Source organism: Sphaeramia orbicularis, chromosome 11 (assembly GCF_902148855.1).
Source record: "Sphaeramia orbicularis chromosome 11, fSphaOr1.1, whole genome shotgun sequence".
Lineage (NCBI taxonomy): Eukaryota > Metazoa > Chordata > Actinopteri > Kurtiformes > Apogonidae > Sphaeramia > Sphaeramia orbicularis.
In genome coordinates this window covers 812589-832122 of record NC_043967.1, presented here as the reverse complement: position 1 = coordinate 832122, position 19534 = coordinate 812589, and the positions used below count along the sequence as shown (strand labels likewise).

The following is a 19534-nucleotide window of genomic DNA, read 5'->3' as shown; positions in this document are numbered from 1 at the left end:
CATAAGGTGATTCTCTGCTGAATACATCACTCATATACACAGAAGAGGGAATACACAGGTGATCTGCTTCTCATCAACACTCTTCCCCATCCCCCTCCTCCTCCCCCCTTAGCAACTGCCCTGACAACGCCTCTGTTGTGTGCTCCTTTGCTCAAACAAAAGGCCAGGCCCTGTTACCCCCCTCTTTACAGTGAAAACTAGCTCACTGTTTGAAGCCTTTTCAAAATCAATAGATTGCTTGTTTATCGGTCGAAGCTTAGCTGTCCAGAGCTTGTTACCATAAGTATCCCACCATGGTTCATAAAGTAGTGGTGAGGTGAAATCCTGATTTGATTACTGGTGTTATTTGCAGTACTTAAGTGATATAACAGTAGGCATGGTGGAGTGTGATCCTACTGTACAGAATGGCATTGTAAGTACAGGCCGTCACTTTTTATGAGTTTGACAGGTATGCTTTAAACTCTCAACATTTATTTTGGATTAGGGAACTGCAGTTGTTGAATTATCCCTTTAACCTCTGACGTGTCTGTGGTGAGTGCTCTGAATGTATGATTTATTTTAAAAATTCATAAAAATTCAACCATTTGCTCAATGGGAAAAATTTAAAAATGTGCTGATAGAATACACCTTGTGCCATAGACATCTGAGCATGCTCAGTGCACCCCCTGCCACCTGTGTAATGGGGAGGGACACAGAGCAGTGAGTGAGACCAACTCGCTATGAAAATAGACAGTTTTTTTTTGTTTTTTTTTTCTCACCATTTTCCTTGTCAATTTTTGTTTTCACTGTTTGCAGTGTTTAGGTGAATTTCCTTTTTTTCACTGGTTTTGCAGAGTTTTGACCGTGTAAACTGCTTTTTGGAGTTCAATCAGGTGTCAGAAAACAGCTGGACTGATTAAGAAAAAAGACCCCCAAAAAAAAACTGCTGGGCCAAAATTAAATTACTTATTGTTCTTCAGTATCTTACAGTTCATGTTAAACATCCTAAATCTCTTTCTGATTTACATTCTGAGTACCTTATTTAGTAAAAACCTGTAAAACTTCAATTCTACTCTTTGTCCTTTTCTGTTATTCCACTCTTTTTTGACATCTGAAACATACAATAAAGCAAAACGACCGAAGAAAAGGAACACACGCACATACAGTAGCTTTTATGACGCTTCTACAGCTGCCAATTCCAAGCAGCCAGTTTCATTGAAATTATATCTTTGGGGGGGGCGTTGTTGAAGGGTTAATAAGTTCACTGTGCAACCCTACATTAGCAACCATAACTAAGCCTAGTCACTGAACTGACTGAGAATTTACATACAAACTAAGTTATGTATATTTACGTTTGAGAATGAAGGACAACTGGTGAATGTTTTTTTTCTCTAGAATCTTATGACATTATGGAGTAGGAATTCAATGATGAATAAGATATTAAAGGAAAAAAATGTAACATTTCTATATATTTATAAAATATCAGTGGTAGACAAAATCAACTAATGTATGCACTTCAGGGGTACTCTGATAACGTAGCATTAGTGAATAGAGATGCAGAAAAACTTTGTTTGGTCTAAGCTCAGCTGACATTGGCTAGCTGTACACACAGCTTTAGAAAGCAAAATCTGTCTAAAAGCAGTCTTACTGTTTCTGTTTTTATGGGCAGTGTTCCTTCATCCTCAAATGATGCACAACTACCTAAGGTTAACATGAATCACATCTCAACCATCTGCATAGCTACTTAATGTTGGTGAGCGTATTGGTGGTAATTTGATCAAATCTCCCTCGTTTGCACTATTTTGTAAAGGTTGCTCTCATCTTACCTTTGTACGTCTCTGCCATTTCATAACTGTTACTACACAAATGTCCTGTTATTTCTTGTGGAATATATCTGATATTGTCAAAAGCACCATAGACTGATGTGTTGGATGCACAGCTTTACAGGCATAGCAACAGTAACCAAGGGGGTTGGGCCTTAGTAAAAGGTTACTTCATCATCGATAGGGGCAGTTCAGTAGCTGTACCTCCTCTGCATTTGCACAGCAGTAGGTTTTTTCTAATTGCAGTATTTAGTTTGTTTTTTTACTGAATTACATCATTTTGCCTTTTCACTCCTGTGCTGGCTGCTAAGGAAATCTTTCAGTGTCCTGTCTAACATGGCCCACAATGACACATTCATCATTATGCTGAGCCGTAGGCAAACACCAGTTACTTGGCAACAGCCACAGAGCTGGATTGTGAAGTTTACATTACCAACACAGTAATCAGCTGTATATCCTCACGAACGTCACTTTTGTGATGCATAAAATTGTGGCTTGTATTAATTTCCTTGTAATGGGTTCCGTATTTGAAGTCAGTGATTGGATAAACAGGATATTGGATCCTGACAAACCCTGTGTCATTACAGGCTTATTCAAGTTCTGGTTTGCAAATTTATTGTAATATGAGCAATGTAAAGCAGCAGTTAAACAAGTTTGTACTACATCTGTTCTGACTACTTCTTGCATCTGTGTGTTGTTTTTCTCCTTGTGCAGGTGAGTCCTCGCATCTAGTCCTCAATAAGCTCAAGTGCCCCCACTGTAACTACATCGCCAAGCACCGGCGCACGCTCAAGAGGCACCTGATCATCCACTCGGGCGTGCGCTCATTCAGCTGCGACATCTGCGGCAAGCTGTTCACTCGCCGCGAGCACGTAAAAAGACATTCCCTGGTGAGCCCTCACACACTCAAACGTACATGTACAGGACTCTGGTTCCACTCTGGTATTCCTCACCCCCACCACATCATCCACAGCATCTGCTTCCACCTTAACTGCACCACAACACATGGCTTATGTATGGCAGATTTTTACACAAGCAGTGCAACAAGATTTGAAAACTTTGAAAGTTTGAGCAGTGGAATCTGAGGTGGTCAGATTTTTTAACTCAAAGGTCCATCACAATGAACACATCATGATTAAATCAAATGAGGCCAGTGAATATTGACACTGTACCTGTGACAGACAGCAGAACAATTTTTATTTTTTTGTTAGACCTGCACATTTAATCAAAGTGGGTTTCCAGCCTGTGTAATAACATATTCACAAAAGGCCTAGTGTGTGTCTGGTCAGATTTTGAATTCAGGGACACGGAGAGAAAATTAAAGTCTCTACCATTGTATTGCATCAAGTCTTGTACCTTCTCTAGTTTAGGTTAATATGTTTTTACTTTGAATATTTTCAAAATGACCAGTAATCTGTGCATTTTCTGTGCATGAAATCGCAGTGTGTCCACAATAATGGCAATATGACTTTTTGTCCAAATTAGGCAGGTTTTGTAATGTTCAATTCAGTTTTATTTGTAGAGCCCTACATCACAACATGGTTGCCTCCCAGGGCTTTACAGAATTAGTTGAATATGAAAATAAGCCACAGTCAAATAAACAGTAGATGAAGGAAATGGGTTAATGTCCCGGGCATCCCCCGTCCTTAGACCCTCCTTCTCGGCAAAGAAAGACTCCAAAAACCCAGTAGGAAAAGAGAAACCTCTGGGAGAACCACAGTGAAGGACAGATCCACTCCCATGGACGGACAGACTGTAGATGCACCAGGACTGATGGACATCCATTTACTGATGTAGTTCCAGTTGGTAAAGATACAGTAGGGTGGGGGCATGTGAGGGGGTCCATCTAGTCAGATGAGGGTGAGGAGGTCCATCCAGACAGGAGAGGGTGAGGGAGGGGGTCCGGGGTCACAGGTCAGGACAGGGCACAGATGAGTCACCTCAGATCCCGTCGTCATTGGGCCCCAGGCGGCTACATCTGAAACAGTAGCCCCTCCCCCAGAGGGGAACGGGGAAAAAGGACACCGGGTGAATAGTGATGAAACTGGAAATTCTAAGTCCAGACAGAAGTGGTCCGTAGTACCAGAAACAGGTGGTAGGACTCAGTGCACTGTACTTACCCCAGTATTATTGCTCCTAGGGCAGCTTAGACTGAACTGTGGGTTCAGTCTGTTTTCAACTAGTCTGACCATAAGCTTTTTCAAAGAGGAACGTTTTCAGTCTGATCTGAAATGTACAGACTGTGTTGGCCTCTTTAATATTAGCTGAAGCTGATTCCATCAGACAGGAGCTGGGTAACTAAAGGCTCTAGCTCCTACTGTACTTTTGGAGACCCTGGGAACTACTAGTAGGTCTGCATTCACAGAGCAAAGTGTTCTGTTTGGATGGTACGGTACTAGAGCATCTTTAGGATAAGAAGGGCCCATGCCATTAATGGTCTTGTATGTAAGAAGGAGGATTTTAAATTTAATTCTAAACTCAAATGGAAGCCAGTGAAGGGCTTGGAGCACGGGGTGATATGCTCTCTTCTATTAGTTCCTGTTCGTAGTCAATAGTCTGCGTTCTGAACCAGACTGAAACTTTTTACAGAACTTTTAGGACACGCTGCGAGTAGGGAATTGTAGTAATCTAATCTAGATGTGACAAATGCAGGAATCATTTTGTCAGGATCATTTTTGGATAAAATATTTCTAATTTTGGCTTTGTTACACAGGTGGAAGAAAGCTGTTCTGCAGGCTTGGTTAATTTGTGCTTTAAATGATAGATCTGGGTCAAAAAAACTCTTAGGTTTTTCACTGTAGCATTGGAGGCTACACTCACATTGTCCAGAGTGACTGTCTGGTCAGTTAGGGAGTCTCACACTTTTAAGGCCTATTATAATGATATCTGTTTTTTTCAGGGTTAAGTAAAAGATAATTAGCGGTCACCCAGGTCTTTATGTCTCGGACACACACACTTAGTTTATCCACTTCCTTCGTCTGATCAGGTTTAATTGATAAATACAGTTGACTATTCAGCCATTGTGGGCGTAAAAAAAATTCTACCTCAAATGTGTTAATACTTAAATTCAAATGAGCTTCACTGACATAAACCAAAAAGAATATTGCCAGTGCTATATCAAATAATAGTTTTGCTCTTATTCAATCAAAGGAAGGAGTTGTGAGCCAGCTAGCTGGCCCTGGGAGGCCAAATTGAAATCTGATTGGTTAAAGAAACAGTCCTGTTGCAATGTAGTGTAAGTTACATTGGCCAGCACTACAGATTCTGAAGGCCCAGGGCAGATTAGATGAACCCTGGCCAAACATAGAGACTGAAACCTGATTGGACCAAATATCTTACGTCCACATACATGAACTGGAAGTAGTGAAGCTAAGAGAAACATGAAGAAATTAATAGAATAGTCTAGTGGGAATAAATTAATACAATTTCATGGAACAAATATTAGAATTTAGGTGTAATTGTAAGTCAGTGTTTCTGACAGTGATTAGGCCAGCAGAGAAGGCCTTGCTGGCCCTGACTGCCCACCACTGATGAAATTATGACGTCCAGGTACTGTAAAGTCAGTAGTATCCTGTAATGGAAACGGTCTCCAGGAATAGGACCTGATACCGGGGTCGAGCCGGTTCCATGTAGTGGAAACGCAGCATAAGACACAGCAAAATCATTGTGACACTTCTGACGAAGGCTACAGGAAGTAGCTGAAACTAGTAAAGCAGGTAAACAAACAACTACCCCAGTCTTGGTAAATTGATTATCTACAATGATCCAAGTGATATTAAGAAATATTACAAGAATTTCCCAAAAAAAAAAGAAAGAAAAAAAGAACTGATTATTGTTTATCATGTAAGTACCTGTGATAGTGTCATAAAAAATTGGAAAAGACAAAAAAATTAAGGCAGTTGTGTCACAGAATTTAATTTGTAGCAATGTCAGTTTCAAATCTCATGGCTAAGTTATCAGTCTTGACACTAAAAGAGGTCACATAAGATTTGTGGTGATGTGAGGAGAATGAGTAGAACATAACATACAGTAAGTACAATATAGGATGAAGGAGAAGGGTCACAAAGTCTGTAATAGAATCTGGTTACATTCAGCCACACATTTAAAGTAAAACATTTTAGTGAAATAAACATTTGTTTTGTAGTTGTTTCTCCCTTTATGTTGATGCAGGTAGACTGTAAGTCAATTTGCAGTTTCCATCCCTGACTTTGATCTGTAATGACTTTCACAAAATAAGAGACACAAAAGAGGAGTGTTAAAATGGAAGTCACCTCAAGGTTTTCCTCAGGTTTAAGAGCTGGTATGGCTTTTTGTTGTCAGTATTCGTCTAAAAAGAAAGCAGTTTTTTTATATAACTTCAAAAAATTTATAATTACAATCCATAGAAAAACAATGAAGTAAATAGACTGCTTCGTAAATATTTGAAGTGAGTATGAAACGAGAATAATCTAGTGGTTGCAGTTGTCATTTTCAACAATTGTCATTTTCAACAATTATGAGTGTAAGGTAATCTCTGTGTATGTACTTCCATGCTGTGAAACATGGCTGTCAAACTCATTTTAGTTCAGTTTCACATTCAGCTAAATTTGATCTGCAGTGGGCCGAACCAGTAAAATAATAACATAATAATGTAGAAATAATGTCGACTCCAAATTTTTCTCTGTTTTAGAGCAAAAAAAGTAAATTTATATTATGAAAAGGCTTACATCTACAAAGTATCCTTTCAAAAGGTGTGAATAACATGAACAAACTGAAAAAATAAGTGTAATTTTAACAATATGCTGCCTCAGTTTATCATTTTCACATGTACATTATAACTTACAGATCACAGTGGATCTACACAAAACATTTAATAACAGGGAGAATATTGTTAAAATTGTACTTACTTCTCTCAAGACATTTCAGGTTGTTCATATTTGTTCAGGTTATTCAAATTTTTTGCGAAATTATACTTTGTTTTAGTGTAAATACATGAAAATATTTACATTTACAAAGAGAAAAATTTGGAGTTGTGAGTATTTATGTTATTATGATAGTATTTGACTGCTCTGACCCACTTGAGATTGAATTGATCTGAATGTGGAACCTGAACTAAAAGGATTGTTCATGTCTTCAGTGTAATTTTTGCATTTCTCAAATTCATCCCGAGGCCCAGCCTGGATCCTTTGGCGGGCCGGATTTGGCCCCTGGGACGCATGTTTGACACCTGTGCTGTGAAAGATAATTGTTAGTTTCATAAAGCAACGGATACGTTTTTTTGTTTTGTGTATAAAGACGTATCTAAATGGGAACGTCTGCTTTATCTGACCCCTCCTCCCCCTTTCCTTATGTCTCTGTTACAGGTGCACAAGAAGGACAAAAAGTACAAGTGCATGGTGTGCAAGAAGATCTTCATGCTGGCGGCCAGTGTCGGCATTCGCCACGGCTCACGACGCTACGGCGTGTGCGCAGACTGCGCTGACTCGCACCAGGCCACTCAGGAAGGCCTGGAGGCCATGGAGGGCATGGAGTTCCCCCGGGACGAGGACTTCGAAGGGGAGGAGGGGGAAGACCTGGAGGGGGAGGAACCTACTGATAACGACCAATCAAATTGGGGCGAGGGCAACGCTGGTGCTGCCCTGGAGGAGGACTAGAGTTTTAGCAAGCTTGATAAACAAACGAGAAAAAAAAGTTGATGTTTAATATATATGTATACAAAAACTAGCTGGTAAACAATCAACTCCAAAGTGCTATCAAACCTTGAGGTTACTTAATTGTGCAAGTATATGACAAAGAGATGGATTTAAAAAGCTTTGGTAGATGTTGAACTCCAAGATGTACAGATATTATTGTTTAAATGTGTCCAATTCTGGGCCCAGCGCCCACAAGAGAAAGAATCTAACGAAAAATTATATGATGAATCAGGTTTTTGGTGATGTTTTTTTTTTTTTTTTTTTTCCTGGAGAATTGGGTAGGGGGCTGATGTAGTTTTTGAGTTGGGGTTGGCCAATCATCTAAAAGAAAAAAAGAAAATGTTAATTATTTAATTTATGAAGAGAGGTTATTATGGTCTTATCAAATGCTATAATTTGTATTTGTTGTTTTTTGTCTTCAGGCAGAGGCGTAGTCATGTCCGTCTGCTCAGTCTGAAAGTATATTGCTTGGTGCTTGTAGAAGTACACAGAAGACAGCATTATCGCTGACAGGAAGAGTTTAAACTTGCTCCTTAGAACTTGTGTAGATGCGCTAAATAATATTATATTATTCTCTTCTATTTTTTTTCTTTCCCTGCACTAATCTTGGAACCAAAAAATCTGTTTTGTGACTCTAAGGTATCTCAGCCATATTTATGATTAATTTAAGAGGGCTGTGATATTGTGCCAAACAGACCGCACACCAAGATTTAGCAGGAGACAAAAAAACTACTGAATACGCTTAAACAAAGACAGTGTGAGGGTTTCTTTTTAAGCAGGAAAAAAGATGAAAAAAAAAAAAAGTACAAGGGGAAATGTTATCGCTAGCTTTATACAAATCACGGCGTCACAGTAACACTTTATTATTAAACAAAAAGCATTTGACTTTCACTTAAAGCTTGAATTTTTTGCCAAATGATTAACCGTTTGGTGCTGTAATGCTTGTTGCAGAATACTGGACCTACAGGCTATATATGATGATTATAATCATAAGGCTTAAAACTGACTCAGTTATATGTAATGTAATCAGCTTAAACTATAGAACACTGTTGTGCTACAGCGACTATCAGGTATGCTTTGCCATTGTTTGTTTTTAAGCTTATTTTATTTAATACACACACACACACACACCATTTTGTTGAACTACCGGCAGTAATTGTCATTGATGTTTTGCGGACCTATGTGGACACCCATACCTGTATGTTTGTATTTGGTACTGAGTTCGAAGAGAAAATACAGTCTATATATTTTGAATCACTTGAACGTTGGCAGCAGAGGGGGAGGAATGTGTGCAGAAAATGTTTGCAGTCTGAAAGAACTCCATTTTTCATGTGTAAAAGCTAAACAAAATGTTAGCCATTTAATTTGATGTAAGTTTTTTTTTTTTTTTTAATAGGTCTGCCAGGTAGGAAAAACACTTTGTTCCATAAAAAGTGAAGCTCTATGGCGCCTCATAGACATGCACTTACTTTTGCGTTCATGAAAATAATTTTCTTTTTATGTTTCTTTGCTTCCCCAAAAGCGGGTCTGAATGGAACGATATAAAAATTGTTGTGTCTTTTCTTCCAATGCGCAACTTTTTTTATTAGACATTTTGTTTTTGTTATTTAATTCATATATATATATATATATATATATATATATATATATATATATATAAATTCCAAAATGCAATCAAGACTGTTAATTTCTATTTGTCCAACCAAAATTGTTTGTTTTTAATTATTGTTGAGCTATAATGTATGAGAAAAAGCCAGGTGAAAACTTGCATAGTGTAGAAAATCCTTTTGCTCGTGTCTGTAATTGTTGAGATTTTTAAATGTTTTTATGCTACAGAATCATTCACTTTAACTAGATACATGTTGGTGTTTTTTTGTTTAATTTTGTTCTTTTACACAGATGTTTTTCCTTTTTCTCCTACTTTTTTTTTGTTATTTCATTAAGCACATATTTTATAAGAAGAAACACGGATTGTTTGCGGGTTAAAACATGGAACAGCAGTATCTGTTCATATGCAGTGGAATAATCTCCAGTTGTGTACTGAAAGTGCTAATGATACAGAAGATGTGGAACTTCCCTTTATTCGCAGTGGAAGATGTATTTTAATCCTAAAGACCTTCATCCTCTTTGTGTCACTTTTACCTTCAAATCACTGTGGGAGGGGTTATAATATAGATATATAAATAAATCTATAAATATATATATATATGTTGAGACTATATGACTATAAGAGATATATATATATATATATATATATATATGACTAGTGGAATCCTTTGGCGGTCAGCTCCAAACCTCCTGCCGTCGAGGTTCATTTCTGTGTCCTTTAACCTATCGCTCTCTTTCTCTCTGTTCACACTGTGTGCTTGTTCATCACAACCATCTTTTTGTCTTTGTTCTTTTTGATACTATTTACCATCCTACTGATTTTACTGTAATGAATGAAACTCAAAAACTACGATGTATCGTTTTAGATTTTATGCTGTATTTGTTATACGGACAAATGAGAAAATAAAAAAACAAAAAACAAAGCAAAAACACTACAGATGTAAAAGCAGAGGTTTTTTTGTTCCCCAGCTGTATTTTTTTACGCTGTTGCAAAAAAGGTTGTATTTTTCAATTTCTCTCTCTTTAACAGTGATGCAAAACTCGGGCACATGCCTCGGTGCCCTCCGAACACAAAGCAGATTCAGGTTACTCTTTTTACGTTTTTATCAAGGGTTTTCAAAGATGGAACTACATTCTCCTTTTTCTGTCTGAATTGTACTACTGTTCCTCTATACTACATTTTAAGAATAAAAGTTTGATATTGCTTTAACCTCTGTCTGCCTGTTTCCTGTTGTCTGACATACATTTATCAGAAGACTAATGCCATGACAAATTCATGTCCTGCCTTTAAACAGTCCCCTTACATTCATTTTACAGCTGCACTTGTTATATGCAGTACCTTATAGATGTCTGTATACGGCTCAGTGATGCATATAGAGTTACAACAGGGAAATGTCATACAGTGGAACCGTGAGTTATCCTAAAATTCATCTGTATATATATGTGTATGTGCGTATATTGGTCAATGCGTAATGATTTCCAACTGGCAATTGTTGAAAAAACAAACACTGTGCAGCTTTGATACTACTGAAAAAGTAGTTTCCTTAACTTACTTGCTATTATATATGAGGGGGGGGGCTGAAAAGTTCATAGCCTGACTAAGAAGGAGTTCTTCCACAGCAGTGAAACTGTGCAGACATTAAATTCAACCTCTCCTGATACTAACTGCATGGTTTCCTTCCAGATAAACCCACACTGGAGAAATAATTTAGGACTTTGAACAGTAGTACTGCAGACATTTCATGAAAATGCTTGCTTTTCACCCCTCCCTCGTTCTCCCTCCTCTTGAACTCCTCTTCCCAGTTTTGCACAGTTGCTAAAGCTGGAGCATCAGCCCCTATAGACACCATGTCAGCATGAATGTCCTGGGGGGCTAACTTCTGCACACATTTGATCAGACCACGGTGCCGTGGATGGTTCACTAAATGTCTCTGGTACTACTGTTTAAAGTCCTAAATTATTTCTCCAGTGTTGGTTTATCTGGAAGGAAACCATGCAGTTAGTATCAGGAGAGGTTGAATTTAATGTCTGCACAGTTTCACTGCTGTGGAAGAACTCCTTCTGCATCAGGCTATGAACTTTTCAGCCCCCCCCTCGTATGTAGAACATCTAATCTGTAATGACACATATGACATATTTTAAATAAGTATTCATTTATGTATTTTTCTCATAAATGACACAAAAAATAATAGTAATAATAAAATAATAAAGGATATTTATCATTATCATAAATAATATTTAGGTTATTTGAATAGACTTTAATTGATTGATTTCATTCAATGTTGTGTAAGCATCTCCAGCATCTGTACCGACTGTTCAAACACTATGAATGCTTCGTACACGACTAATGTACACAGCCATTTTTAAATATAGTGAACAGCTTTTGTTTTTGACATCATTCATTCATTCATTCATTTTCTGAACCCGCTTTATCCTCACTAGGGTCACGGGGGCGGAGCCTATCCCAGCTACATATGGGTGAAGGCGGGGTTCACCCTGGACATGTGACCAGTTCATCACAGACTGAACATACAGACACAAACACACTGTCACAGTCACACCTGTGGGGGATTTAGATGAACCAATAACCTATCAGTGCATGTGTTTGGATGGTGGGAGGAGCCAGGGTACACAAAGTACACAAAGAACACATTTAGAGATCTATGGTTTTCAACGGACAGGAAGGGAATCCCAATGAGAAAAGGAACTAAAGCTGTCCGCCTGAGCTGGAAAAGCAAACACAAGGTACAACATCTGTCTGTGAGAAGTAGTGGATTACAAGGATGTAGTGGAGATACTTAAGTAAGGCTCAACTGCATTAACCCTTACAGCCCCAAACGTCCCCCTTTAACCCTTACAGCCCCAAACGTCCACCTTTAACTCTTACAGACCCAAACGTCCACCTTTAACCCTTACAGACCCAAACGTCCACCTTTAACCCTTAAACACCCAAACGTCCACCTTTAACCCTTACAGACCCAAACGTCCACCTTTAACCCTTAAACACCCAAACGTCCACCTTTAACCCTTACAGACCCAAACGTCCACCTTTAACCCTTACAGACCCAAACGTCCACCTTTAACCCTTACAGCCCCAAACGTCCACCTTTAACCCTTACAGACCCAAACGTCCACCTTTAACCCTTACAGACCCAAACGTCCACCTTTAACCCTTACAGACCCAAACGTCCACCTTTAACCCTTACAGCCCCAAACGTCCACCTTTAACCCTTACAGCCCCAAACATTCACCTTTAACCCTTAAAGACCCAAACGTCCACCTTTAACCACCAAACGTCCACCTTTAACCCTTACAGCCCCAAACGTCCACCTTTAACCCTTACAGCCCCAAACGTCCACCTTTAACCCTTACAGACCCAAACGTCCACCTTTAACCCTTACAGACCCAAACGTCCACCTTTAACCCTTACAGCCCCAAACATTCACCTTTAACCCTTACAGCCCCAAACGTCCACCTTTAACCCTTACAGCCCCAAACATTCACCTTTAACCCTTAAAGACCCAAACGTCCACCTTTAACCCTTACAGACCCAAACGTCCACCTTTAACCCTTACAGCCTCAAAGGTCCACCTTTAACCCTTACAGCCCCAAACGTCCACCTTTAACCCTTACAGACCCAAAGGTCCACCTTTAACCTTTACAGACCCAAACGTCCACCTTTAACCCTTACAGCCCCAAACGTCCACCTTTAACCCTTACAGACCCAAACGTCCACCTTTAACCCTTACAGCCCCAAACGTCCACCTTTAACCCTTACAGACCAAAACGTCCACCTTTAACCCTTACAGCCCCAAAGGTCCACCTTTAACCCTTACAGACCCAAAGGTCCACCTTTAACCTTTAAAGACCCAAACGTCCACCTTTAACCCTTACAGCCCCAAACGTCCACCTTTAACCCTTACAGCCCCAAAGGTCCACCTTTAAACCTTACAGATCCAAACGTCCACCTTTAACCCTTACAGACCCAAACGTCCACCTTTAACCCTTACAGACCCAAAGGTCCACCTTTAACCTTTACAGACCCAAACGTCCACCTTTAACCCTTTACAGACCCAAACGTCCACCTTTAACCCTTTACAGACCCAAACGTCCACCTTTAACCCTTACAGCCCCAAACGTCCACCTTTAACCCTTACAGCCCCAAACGTCCACCTTTAACCCTTACAGACCCAAACGTCCACCTTTAACCCTTACAGACCCAAACGTCCACCTTTAACCCTTACAGACCCAAACGTCCACCTTTAACCCTTAAAAACCCAAACGTCCACCTTTAACCCTTACAACCCCAAACGTCCACCTTTAACCCTTACAGCCCCAAACGTCCACCTTTAACCCTTAAAGACCCAAACGTCCACCTTTAACCCTTACAGCCCCAAACATTCACCTTTAACCCTTACAGCCCCAAACGTCCACCTTTAACCCTTACAGCCCCAAACGTCCACCTTTAACCCTTACAGACCCAAACGTCCACCTTTAACCCTTACAGCCCCAAACGTCCACCTTTAACCCTTACAGACCCAAACGTCCACCTTTAACCCTTACAGCCCCAAACGTCCACCTTTAACCCTTACAGACCCAAACGTCCACCTTTAACCCTTAAAGACCCAAACGTCCACCTTTAACCCTTACAGCCCCAAACGTCCACCTTTAACCCTTAAAGACCCAAACGTCCACCTTTAACCCTTAAGGCCCATAACGTCCACCTTTAACCCTTAAAGACCCAAACGTCCACCTTTAACCCTTAAGGCCCATAACGTCCACCTTTAACCCTTAAAGACCCAAACGTCCACCTTTAACCCTTACAGCCCCAAACGTCCACCTTTAACCCTTACAGCCCCAAACGTCCCCCTTTAACCCTTACAGCCCCAAACGTCCACCTTTAACTCTTACAGACCCAAACGTCCACCTTTAACCCTTACAGACCCAAACGTCCACCTTTAACCCTTAAACACCCAAACGTCCACCTTTAACCCTTACAGACCCAAACGTCCACCTTTAACCCTTAAACACCCAAACGTCCACCTTTAACCCTTACAGACCCAAACGTCCTCCTTTAACCCTTACAGACCCAAACGTCCACCTTTAACCCTTACAGCCCCAAACGTCCACCTTTAACCCTTACAGACCCAAACGTCCACCTTTAACCCTTACAGACCCAAACGTCCACCTTTAACCCTTACAGACCCAAACGTCCACCTTTAACCCTTACAGCCCCAAACGTCCTCCTTTAACCCTTACAGCCCCAAACATTCACCTTTAACCCTTAAAGACCCAAACGTCCACCTTTAACCACCAAACGTCCACCTTTAACCCTTACAGCCCCAAACGTCCACCTTTAACCCTTACAGCCCCAAACGTCCACCTTTAACCCTTACAGACCCAAACGTCCACCTTTAACCCTTACAGACCCAAACGTCCACCTTTAACCCTTACAGCCCCAAACATTCACCTTTAACCCTTACAGCCCCAAACGTCCACCTTTAACCCTTACAGCCCCAAACATTCACCTTTAACCCTTAAAGACCCAAACGTCCACCTTTAACCCTTACAGACCCAAACGTCCACCTTTAACCCTTACAGCCTCAAAGGTCCACCTTTAACCCTTACAGCCCCAAACGTCCACCTTTAACCCTTAAAGACCCAAAGGTCCACCTTTAACCTTTACAGACCCAAACGTCCACCTTTAACCCTTACAGCCCCAAACGTCCACCTTTAACCCTTCCAGACCCAAACGTCCACCTTTAACCCTTACAGCCCCAAACGTCCACCTTTAACCCTTACAGACCAAAACGTCCACCTTTAACCCTTACAGCCCCAAAGGTCCACCTTTAACCCTTACAGACCCAAAGGTCCACCTTTAACCTTTAAAGACCCAAACGTCCACCTTTAACCCTTACAGCCCCAAACGTCCACCTTTAACCCTTACAGCCCCAAAGGTCCACCTTTAACCCTTACAGATCCAAACGTCCACCTTTAACCCTTACAGACCCAAACGTCCACCTTTAACCCTTACAGACCCAAAGGTCCACCTTTAACCTTTACAGACCCAAACGTCCACCTTTAACCCTTTACAGACCCAAACGTCCACCTTTAACCCTTTACAGACCCAAACGTCCACCTTTAACCCTTACAGCCCCAAACGTCCACCTTTAACCCTTACAGCCCCAAACGTCCACCTTTAACCCTTACAGACCCAAACGTCCACCTTTAACCCTTACAGACCCAAACGTCCACCTTTAACCCTTACAGACCCAAACGTCCACCTTTAACCCTTAAAAACCCAAACGTCCACCTTTAACCCTTACAACCCCAAACGTCCACCTTTAACCCTTACAGCCCCAAACGTCCACCTTTAACCCTTAAAGACCCAAACGTCCACCTTTAACCCTTACAGCCCCAAACATTCACCTTTAACCCTTACAGCCCCAAACGTCCACCTTTAACCCTTACAGCCCCAACGTCCACCTTTAACCCTTACAGACCCAAACGTCCACCTTTAACCCTTACAGCCCCAAACGTCCACCTTTAACCCTTACAGACCCAAACGTCCACCTTTAACCCTTACAGCCCCAAACGTCCACCTTTAACCCTTACAGACCCAAACGTCCACCTTTAACCCTTAAAGACCCAAACGTCCACCTTTAACCCTTACAGCCCCAAACGTCCACCTTTAACCCTTAAAGACCCAAACGTCCACCTTTAACCCTTAAGGCCCATAACGTCCACCTTTAACCCTTAAAGACCCAAACGTCCACCTTTAACCCTTAAGGCCCATAACGTCCACCTTTAACCCTTAAAGACCCAAACGTCCACCTTTAACCCTTACAGCCCCAAACGTCCACCTTTAACCCTTACAGACCCAAACGTCCACCTTTAACCCTTACAGCCCCAAACGTTCACCTTTAACCCTTACAGCCCCAAACGTCCACCTTTAACCCTTACAGACCGAAACGTCCACCTTTAACCCTTACAGCCCCAAACTTCCACCTTTAACCCTTACAGACCCAAACGTCCACCTTTAACCCTTACAGCCCCAAAGGTCCACCTTTAACCCTTACAGCCCCAAAGGTCCACCTTTAACCCTTACAGCCCCAAACGTCCACCTTTAACCCTTACAGACCCAAACATTCACCTTTAACCCTTACAGACTCAAACGTCCACCTTTAACCCTTACAGACCCAAACGTCCACCTTTAACCCTTACAAACCCAAACGTCCACCTTTAACCCTTACAGCCCCAAACGTCCACCTTTAACCCTTAAAGACCCAAAGGTCCACCTTTAACCCTTACAGCCCCAAACGTCCACCTTTAACCCTTACAGACCCAAACATTCACCTTTAACCCTTACAGCCCAAAACGTCCACCTTTAACCCTTAAAGACCCAAATGTCCACCTTTAACCTTTACAGCCCCAAACGTTCACCTTTAACCCTTCCAGACCCAAACGTCCACCTTTAACCCTTACAGACCCAAATGTCCACCTTTAACCCTTACAGCCCCAAACGTTCACCTTTAACCCTTATAGCCCCAAACGTCCTCCTTTAACCCTTAAAAACCCAAACGTCCACCTTTAACCCTTACAGCCCCAAACGTCCACCTTTAACCCTTACAGCCCCAAACATTCACCTTTAACCCTTACAGCCCCAAACGTCCACCTTTAACCCTTACAGACCCAAACGTCCACCTTTAACCCTTACAGCCCCAAACGTCCTCCTTTAACCCTTACAGCCCCAAACATTCACCTTTAACCCTTAAAGACCCAAACGTCCACCTTTAACCACCAAACGTCCACCTTTAACCCTTACAGCCCCAAACGTCCACCTTTAACCCTTACAGCCCCAAACGTCCACCTTTAACCCTTACAGACCCAAACGTCCACCTTTAACCCTTACAGACCCAAACGTCCACCTTTAACCCTTACAGCCCCAAACATTCACCTTTAACCCTTACAGCCCCAAACGTCCACCTTTAACCCTTACAGCCCCAAACATTCACCTTTAACCCTTAAAGACCCAAACGTCCACCTTTAACCCTTACAGACCCAAACGTCCACCTTTAACCCTTACAGCCTCAAAGGTCCACCTTTAACCCTTACAGCCCCAAACGTCCACCTTTAACCCTTAAAGACCCAAAGGTCCACCTTTAACCTTTACAGACCCAAACGTCCACCTTTAACCCTTACAGCCCCAAACGTCCACCTTTAACCCTTCCAGACCCAAACGTCCACCTTTAACCCTTACAGCCCCAAACGTCCACCTTTAACCCTTACAGACCAAAACGTCCACCTTTAACCCTTACAGCCCCAAAGGTCCACCTTTAACCCTTACAGACCCAAAGGTCCACCTTTAACCTTTAAAGACCCAAACGTCCACCTTTAACCCTTACAGCCCCAAACGTCCACCTTTAACCCTTACAGCCCCAAAGGTCCACCTTTAAACCTTACAGATCCAAACGTCCACCTTTAACCCTTACAGACCCAAACGTCCACCTTTAACCCTTACAGACCCAAAGGTCCACCTTTAACCTTTACAGACCCAAACGTCCACCTTTAACCCTTTACAGACCCAAACGTCCACCTTTAACCCTTTACAGACCCAAACGTCCACCTTTAACCCTTACAGCCCCAAACGTCCACCTTTAACCCTTACAGCCCCAAACGTCCACCTTTAACCCTTACAGCCCCAAAGGTCCACCTTTAACCCTTACAGACCCAAACGTCCACCTTTAACCCTTACAGCCCCAAACGTCCACCTTTAACCCTTACAGCCCCAAACGTCCACCTTTAACCCTTACAGACCCAAACGTCCACCTTTAACCCTTACAGACCCAAACGTCCACCTTTAACCCTTACAGACCCAAACGTCCACCTTTAACCCTTAAAAACCCAAACGTCCACCTTTAACCCTTACAACCCCAAACGTCCACCTTTAACCCTTACAGCCCCAAACGTCCACCTTTAACCCTTAAAGACCCAAACGTCCACCTTTAACCCTTACAGCCCCAAACATTCACCTTTAACCCTTACAGCCCCAAACGTCCACCTTTAACCCTTACAGCCCCAAACGTCCACCTTTAACCCTTACAGACCCAAACGTCCACCTTTAACCCTTACAGCCCCAAACGTCCACCTTTAACCCTTACAGACCCAAACGTCCACCTTTAACCCTTACAGCCCCAAACGTCCACCTTTAACCCTTACAGACCCAAACGTCCACCTTTAACCCTTAAAGACCCAAACGTCCACCTTTAACCCTTACAGCCCCAAACGTCCACCTTTAACCCTTAAAGACCCAAACGTCCACCTTTAACCCTTAAGGCCCATAACGTCCACCTTTAACCCTTAAAGACCCAAACGTCCACCTTTAACCCTTAAGGCCCATAACGTCCACCTTTAACCCTTAAAGACCCAAACGTCCACCTTTAACCCTTACAGCCCCAAACGTCCACCTTTAACCCTTACAGACCCAAACGTCCACCTTTAACCCTTACAGCCCCAAACGTCCACCTTTAACCCTTACAGCCCCAAACGTCCACCTTTAACCCTTACAGACCGAAACGTCCACCTTTAACCCTTACAGCCCCAAACTTCCACCTTTAACCCTTACAGACCCAAACGTCCACCTTTAACCCTTACAGCCCCAAAGGTCCACCTTTAACCCTTACAGCCCCAAAGGTCCACCTTTAACCCTTACAGCCCCAAACGTCCACCTTTAACCCTTACAGACCCAAACATTCACCTTTAACCCTTACAGACTCAAACGTCCACCTTTAACCCTTACAGACCCAAACGTCCACCTTTACCCTTACAAACCCAAACGTCCACCTTTAACCCTTACAGCCCCAAACGTCCACCTTTAACCCTTAAAGACCCAAAGGTCCACCTTTAACCCTTACAGCCCCAAACGTCCACCTTTAACCCTTACAGACCCAAACATTCACCTTTAACCCTTACAGCCCAAAACGTCCACCTTTAACCCTTAAAGACCCAAATGTCCACCTTTAACCTTTACAGCCCCAAACGTTCACCTTTAACCCTTCCAGACCCAAACGTCCACCTTTAACCCTTACAGACCCAAATGTCCACCTTTAACCCTTACAGCCCCAAACGTTCACCTTTAACCCTTATAGCCCCAAACGTCCTCCTTTAACCCTTAAAAACCCAAACGTCCACCTTTAACCCTTACAGCCCCAAACGTCCACCTTTAACCCTTACAGCCCCAAACATTCACCTTTAACCCTTACAGCCCCAAACGTCCACCTTTAACCCTTACAGCCCCAAACGTCCACCTTTAACCCTTACAGACGTCCACCTTTAACCCTTACAGCCCCAAACGTCCACCTTTAACCCTTAAAGCCCCAAACGTCCACCTTTAACCCTTACAGCCCCAAACGTCCACCTTTAACCCTTAAAGCCCCAAACGTCCACCTTTAA

The 19534-nt window shown here is 42.1% G+C and overlaps 1 protein-coding gene across 2 annotated transcripts in view; it reads left to right on the top strand.

Moving 5' to 3' along the window:
* Positions 1-10292, top strand: part of zbtb10 (zinc finger and BTB domain containing 10) — a 32078-nt gene extending 21786 nt beyond the window's left edge. For both annotated transcript variants that reach the window (XM_030146975.1, XM_030146976.1), the window contains 2 exons: positions 2517-2692; positions 7145-10292. In XM_030146975.1, the coding sequence (XP_030002835.1) occupies positions 2517-2692; positions 7145-7435 (467 nt within the window). In that variant the 3' untranslated portion in view covers positions 7436-10292. The remainder of the gene's footprint in view (positions 1-2516; positions 2693-7144) is intronic.
* The last annotated feature ends 9242 nt before the right edge of the window (positions 10293-19534 follow it).